Raw genomic sequence first — 7,347 nt, 5'->3', positions numbered from 1 at the left:
AAATGTACTCATTATCTTATTTATGTAACTGTAACTCCTCTGTAACTCACTGTAACTGTAACTCACCTTGACAATAAAATTAAAATAATTAAAAAATAATAACTAATGCAAGACAATCACAATTATTTTTCAATGGTTGGATTCAGAAATGTCTGCTCCAAGGTAGAGTCAATTACTTTGTTTAGGACAATTTTTCCTCCAGAAAGTCTTCCATAAGTGATTTCCTAAGGGAACAGAGTGAAAAAATAATCACATTTGTTCATGTCAGGAAAACAGATAACACCAACTAGAACACATGCATCTTCATTGCATCTTACACAAATTAAAGATGCTGTATTTAATGTTTTTGGTATAATGGGGCATATTAACTTAGAGCATGATACTTGTGAGAAAAGCATACTACTGTTTGAGCCGCACTCCTAGCTTTTTAGCTTTCTATTTGATGTAGGGACTTGTGCTTTTGTCCAGACCAGCATAGACTGTGATTCTGTTATTTCTGCTACTAGAACAGCTCATAATATGTGCATGCACAACTACACCTGGCCTTATACTTTTGTTTTCCAAACACCTCAGTGTGACCTAGGGCAATATCCACTTTCAGCACTAATAACTGAATCTCCTTTCTCTCTCTCTCTCTGATAGTGTTGATCAAATTCTTGGAAAAGGTCAAATCACATCGGATAAGAAGAGTCGAGAGAAAATAACAGCAGAACATGAGACCACAGATGATGTCAGCATGCTTGGCCGGGTAGTCAAGGTTGAAAAACAGGTACAACAGGACTACACTGATTGTAGTGTACTTCACTGTAATTGCTCATCAAAATCAATGGGAAGGCCACCACTGGTGGCTTACTCCTATAATCCTCAGAAGGCTGAGATCTGAGTATTGGGGTTGAAAGTCAGCCCAAGCAGGAAAGTTCATGAGACTCTTATCTCCATTTGAACACCAAAAAAATCTCAAAGTGGAGCTGTGGCTCAAGTGGTAGAGCACTAGCCTTGAGCAAAAAAGCTCAGGGACAGTGCCTAGACCCTGAGTTCAAGCTCCAGGACCAGCACATACATATATATAGACATATATGTGTATATACATATATACATATGTATATACATATATATATACACACACAAAATCAATAAATGATAAGAAAGTTAAACATTAAAGTTAAGGTTGATCTTAATGTTAATGATTACTAAAATTTTAAAGGACACTAAAAGTGAAAAAAGAGTGAATGAAAATTAATTTTCATAGTGTCTTGGCACTATTCTATACTTCTTTGGACTTCCATTTAAGCAATAGAAAATTTTACCTTGTTAATTAATATGTAACTGGAAGTAACTATAGTTTTTCAATAATAAAGTAGCAGGGGCTGGGAAGGTGGCTCAGTGGTAGAGCGCTTGCCTTGCATGCTCGAGGCCCTGGGTTCGATTCCTCAGCACCACATAAGCAAAAAGAAAAAAGCCAGAAGTGGCACTGTGGCTCAAGTGGTAGAGCGCTAGCCTTGAGCTGAAGAGCTGAGGGACAGCGCCCAGGCCCAGAGTTCAGGCCCCATGACCGGACCCCCCAAAAAAAAACAATAATAAAGTAGCAAAGATCTACTTTTCATTTGCATTTTGGTGATTTTCACTGTCTCTCTTTAAGGTCACCCTCTAATTTTTTTTTAAACTCACCATAATTACAACATTGACTATTTTTTTAAACCTTGAAGTTCTATCTTCTCATACAACATTCCAGAAATCAAATTGCTATCCCAAAGAATGGAATCATGAATGTCCCAAGTTTTTGATTCTGAAGCACTCTGGACTTTTATTTTAAAATCCAGACTTACCTGGATTGCTGCTTAAGGTCTTAATTGCATTATAGAGTAAGTTCCTTAGCAAAATTCAGTAGAGTTCCAGAATGATTATCAGGAGAATGAGGAAAAGTGATCTGACTGAGATGAGGAGAATGGAAGCTACCCTTTCATAGTGCTTATATTGAGTTTTCGATCTGAAAGACATGAGTGGAGGAAGTTCAAAGCATTCCTCTTCTGCTATAACCTCCTCTGGCCCAGGGCGGCCAAATACTCCATTACTACAAGTCAAAAGTGTACTGCACACTCTGTAGTTACTGTATGGACAAGAGTCTCATCCTTTCTGTTTTTTTTTTTCTTGGGTCCTGTTGTGGGGCCTGAACTCTGGGCATGGGCACTGGCCCTCAGCTTTCCAGCTCAAGGCAACCACTCTACCACTTGAGCCACAGCGCCACTTCCAGCTTTTTTTTTTTCTTTTTGCTTATGTGGTGCTGGGGAATCGAACCCAGGGCCTTATGCATGCAAGGCAAGTGCTCTACCACTGAGCCACCTTCCCAGCCCCTCATCCTTTCTGATTCCAAGAGCAAAGGTAATTCTCCATCAGGCATCTTCATGTGAACTCTCATTTCCTACTTTCAGGTCCAATCCATTGAGTCAAAGCTGGACTGCCTGCTAGACATCTACCAGCAGGTCCTGCGGAAGGGCTCTGCCTCGGCCCTGGCCCTGGCGTCCTTCCAGATCCCGCCTTTCGAATGTGAACAGACATCTGACTATCAGAGCCCTGTGGACAGCAAAGACCTGTCCAGTTCTGCCCAAAACAGCGGCTGTCTAACCAGATCGGCTAGTGCCAACATCTCCCGAGGCCTGCAATTCATTCTGACACCAAATGAGTTCAGCGCTCAGACTTTCTACGCACTTAGCCCTACTATGCACAGTCAAGCGACACAGGTGCCACTGAGCCAAAGCGATGGCTCCAACGTGACGGCCACCAACAACATTGCACACCAAATCAATGCAGCCCCCAAGCCGCTAGCCCCCACAACCTTACAGATCCCACCTCCTCTTCCAGCCACCAAGCACCTGCCCCGGCCAGAGACCCTGCACCCAAACCCCACAGGCCTGCAGGAGAGCTTCTCCGATGTCACCACCTGCCTTGTAGCCTCCACGGAACATGTCCAGGTTGCCCCATCAAAGCTGACGAAGGACCGTGCTCTGAGGAAAAGCTTTGACATGGGTGGGGAAACTCTGTTGTCTGTCCGCCCCATGGTCCCCAAGGACTTGGGCAAGTCTTTGTCCGTCCAAAACCTCATCAGATCAACAGAGGAACTGAGTTTACAGCTTTCAGGGAGTGAGTCAAGTGGCTCCAGAGGCAGCCAAGATTTTTATCCCAAATGGAGAGAATCTAAATTGTTTATAACTGATGAAGAGGTGGGTCCGGAAGAGACAGAGACAGACACTTTTGAGGTGACAGCACAGCCGGCCCAGGAAGCTACTTTTGTGTCAGACTCTCTAAGGACTGGAAGATCGCCATCATCTCAGAGCGTTTGTAAGGCTGGGGAGAGCACAGATGTCCTCAGCTTGCCTCCCGTCAAGCTGAAATAAGATCTTCATTTTCTTTCTAGACATAGCAGTTCCTTTAGCCATACATATCATTGCATGAACTATTTTTGAAAGCCCTTCTTAAAGAAAAAAAAAAAAGAAGTTGACATTGCAAGAATCAGGAAGTCCAGGAAAGGCCATTTCTGATAAGCCCATTATCTTTTCATTTGCATGCAAATGCATGTCTGGGGATGGCTGAAATTCCAAGGTGCATCAACATAGAACCTGCTCATTTACTCATGTACCTTTGAGTTTACAATCCTGAAAAAACCTAGCATTGCTAACGCTTACAGGGTGTACGAACTTGCCAAGATTAGATCAAGGACAAGAATTGACGCAATAGTTTTGAAATTGTGGGAGTAAACACCTTCAAATTTCAGGCATTTCTGCTTTGTGATTCAGTACAAAATCATCTTTAAAATTAGGCCATAACGTCTAAACACAATAACTATCAACAGCTGCTCTTAAGGAATCAAGGAAAGCAGAATTTGAGGATAATAGAAATGGCTGTGTCCTTCAAGAAATCTCTGCCAACCTATTTCTACTCAGTCTTTTTCTTATTAATGTATTTTGAATGTCAGTTTGTGTGCTTTTTAACTTTTTTTAATTTATTTTTTTATTTTTTGGTGATTTAACGCTGTGGCAAGCAGTGCTACGCATCCTTTTCATGTTGTCCTTTACAATGAGAATGTTTTTCAATGAGGAAAAAAAAAAGTGTGAATCATGACATTTGAGGCCAGTGGGGTGAATAGACTGGCTTTTTGACATATCTGACATTCCCAGGGGGGCCAAATCCACTCTAACTGGTCAAGCTTCTACACATGCATATGAAGCACTGGTCAGTGTGACACCCAGCATGACTAGGCTGGTTTCTCTTCAGTGGTATCAGCTCCAGGCTTGCCGATCCTGTCCACATACAAATGCCAATTTAAAATGGGCACCTTTGGTTCACATCTGTAATCCTACCTACTCAAGAGGCTGAGATCTGAAGATCTAAGTTTGAAGCCAGTTCAGACAAGAAAGCCCATAAGAATCTTATCTCCAATTAATCACCAAGAAAGCCAGTAGTGGAGCCTTGGCTTAAGTGGTAGAGTGCTAGCCTTGAGCAAAAAAGCTCAGAGATAGCACCCAGGCCCTGAATTCAAACTCTAGGGCTGGCTTTAAAAAAAAAACAAAACAAAACAAAAAAAGGAAGTGGCACTGTGGCTCAAGTGGTAGAGCGCTAGCCTTGAGCTGAAGAGCTGGACAGCGCCCAGGCCCAGAGGCTAATCTTTTGAGATGCTCATCTCATTTACCTAAGATGTAGGTAGGACCCCAGAGAAGAAGAAATTTGAGTAGGACTGAGAGAAGAAAGGCTTAGGAAAAAAATCTAGAAACAATACAAGAAAATAGGTAAAGAAATTGGCTCTTCCCCTCAATGGGCAGTGAAAAGGAAAGAAATAATCCAAAATAAAATACAGTTCTTGTTTTTTTGTTTATTTGGGTTTTTTTAAGAAAGCAAGTATTGCTAGAGGATTCAACTACCTAAACATCCCTTATTCTTATATAACAGAGAATTTTGCAAAGTATTTATTTTTAAATATGCCCTGAACATGTTTTGCTATTATGGAGTACATTTTACATATAAAAGGCTAAGACTACACTTTCTTTACTTTTTTTATACTGTATCGAACATTTTCTAGTTTCCTCGGGAATATTAAACCAAATCTGAAATTATTGGTTCAATTTCCTAGTAGAAATATTTACAATAGAAGCCAGATGCAGGAACTGTAAATCAAATCACTTGCTAGTATATGATGGTAGCAAAAAGACCAGAGAGGGCAGGAATTTTAAAATATATTTATCAGGAAACAAGCAGTGCTGACTTCTTGTTGAAAACTAGCAAGCAACCAGATGTTACGATACACAACTTAATCCCAGCACAGGAGAGGTGGAGGCAGGATAATCACAATATTGATGATAATAACAAAAATAAAGGAAAGGAAGAAACTAGCATAAATGTCGGACTAGCAGATCTTTGACCAAAGCAATGGTATTTTAGAGGCAAAGAAAGGAGAGCAGCACTTCAACTCACTTCAGCTCTGGTCACCAAGCTCAAGAAAGTTGAAGATTTTCTCCTTGACAAACATTAGAACTGCCTACAAATCCCATCTCTAGCAACCCATAAGAATAAGCAAGGATATAAAATGGCCACCCAAAGAAAGGAGATCCCCAAATCCACCAATTCTTCCCAACTATTTTCCTAAACGTGTGTGTGTGTGTGTGTGTGTGTGTGTGTGTGTGTGTGTGTGTGTGTGTGTGTGTGTGTGTGTGTGTATGCACGCATGCGCAAGCTACTATGCTGTTACTGGGGCTTGAACTCAGGGTCTGTGCTCTTGCTTGGATTTTTCACTCAAGGTTGGCACTCCCACTTGAGTGGTTAATTGGAGATAATGTCTGCCCAGGTGAGCTTCAAACTGTGATCCTCAGATCTCAGCCTCCTGAGTAGACAGAATCACAGGCATGAGCCACTGGCACCAAGCCAGACATTTGTGATCATTGGTCCTCCCTTACTTTCCTACTTTCCTACCAATGTTTTGCTTCAGATTTTCACTAGGCCTTAAGCAGCCTCTGTCCTTCAGTAAACCACTTCTCTCTACCTAAAATGTACCTTTTAACCATTAAAAAAAATCTTTGGGGGCTGGGAAGGTGGCTCAATGGTAGAGTGTTTGCCTTGCATGCATGAGGCCCTGGATTCCATTCCTTAGCACCACAGAAACAGAAAAGGCCCAAGTGGTACTGTGGCTCAAGTGGTAGAGTGCTAGCCTTGAGCTGAAGAGCTCAGGGACAGCCTCCAGGCCTAGAGTTCAAGCTCCACAACCAACCAAAAAGCAAAACAAAACAAAACAAAACCCTTTGTCTCTAATTGATCAACACTGCATTTTTTTTTAAGGCTTCCACTTCTTATCCCACTTAGATTCTAAACCGCTCCTGTGGAGTATATTATGTAGAATCTTGGCTGCTAGAGACACACAGAAAATAGAATCTAAATTTTACACTCTAATTAAAAATATTTTTATCAAACTCTTAAGACAATTATTTTCAAACCCAATTAATTTATGAAATTTTCATCCACCCATGTCTGTACTTAACGTGAAGATATACCTTCCCAAAGACATTGCACACACATACACATCCTTCTGCTCACTTAAGCCATACACCTGCCCCACACTAAGCAGGCTGTCTCAAAAGGAAAAGAAGGCGGGGAGGTGGCAACTTTTGGTAGCACTAATTCTTGGACAGACTGTGTCCCAGATGGAATACCCACTGGTGGCAGGACTTGGGAAGGGATTCTGAGGCCTCGTCAGAGCCCAGACAGTGTAGTTTATTCAACATTGCTAAGGAAACAAAGTCAAAACACATCACCAAGGTCGGAATCACAGCCAAATGTGATTAATCATATTGTGGAGAACACTCATACCTTAAAACCGTGACCATTTTGTGTGTGTCTTGTTCTAGCACAAAAACTCTCAGATGTTGAAAGATAGTTGTACGTTATGAAAAGTGCAGGGGTCCACCTGTTATTGTCACCCTGTGGGAATACAAGGGGTCTCCCATGTACCCTTCATACCTGTGGCCAATCCCAAATGGTGTCTGGAAGCACAATTTAGTAGAGCAATGGCTCTCCATACACATTCTCCATTCCGTTGTCTGCCTTCTTCAAGCTGATACTTAATCACAAACATCTCAAGTAAGATGTTAACTAAAAATCCTTAAGGGGTCTGATCTATTACATGTTTGCATTCTGTCGAATTAAATTTGTATCTGTAGATTGCAGGTTCTGCTTAAAGCAAGCTACTCGGTTGTGTTTTTAAATCCTTACTTCTTGTTCTTACGTGCCTTTCTTACCTCCCATTAACTCAGTGATTCTGAAAGTTCCCAATTTGAAAATCAAATCTGCCCAATAAAGAGAGGAAAT

General features: G+C 41.4%; 1 protein-coding gene across 1 annotated transcript in view; it reads left to right on the top strand.

Annotated features, from left to right (window-relative positions):
* The window catches only part of Kcnq5 (potassium voltage-gated channel subfamily Q member 5), a 541,548-nt gene extending 537,202 nt beyond the window's left edge, over nt 1-4,346 (top strand). The window contains exons 12-13 of the mRNA XM_042687131.1: nt 643-769; nt 2,430-4,346. Coding sequence (XP_042543065.1) covers nt 643-769; nt 2,430-3,392 — 1,090 coding nt within the window. The 3' untranslated portion in view covers nt 3,393-4,346. The remainder of the gene's footprint in view (nt 1-642; nt 770-2,429) is intronic.
* The last annotated feature ends 3,001 nt before the right edge of the window (nt 4,347-7,347 follow it).

This window comes from Dipodomys spectabilis, unplaced genomic scaffold (genome assembly GCF_019054845.1).
Source record: "Dipodomys spectabilis isolate Male_0828 unplaced genomic scaffold, ASM1905484v1 ptg000102l, whole genome shotgun sequence".
NCBI classification, from domain to species: domain Eukaryota; kingdom Metazoa; phylum Chordata; class Mammalia; order Rodentia; family Heteromyidae; genus Dipodomys; species Dipodomys spectabilis.
The sequence above is the reverse complement of the archived record's forward strand: the minus strand, read 5'-3'. Positions and strand labels throughout refer to the sequence as shown.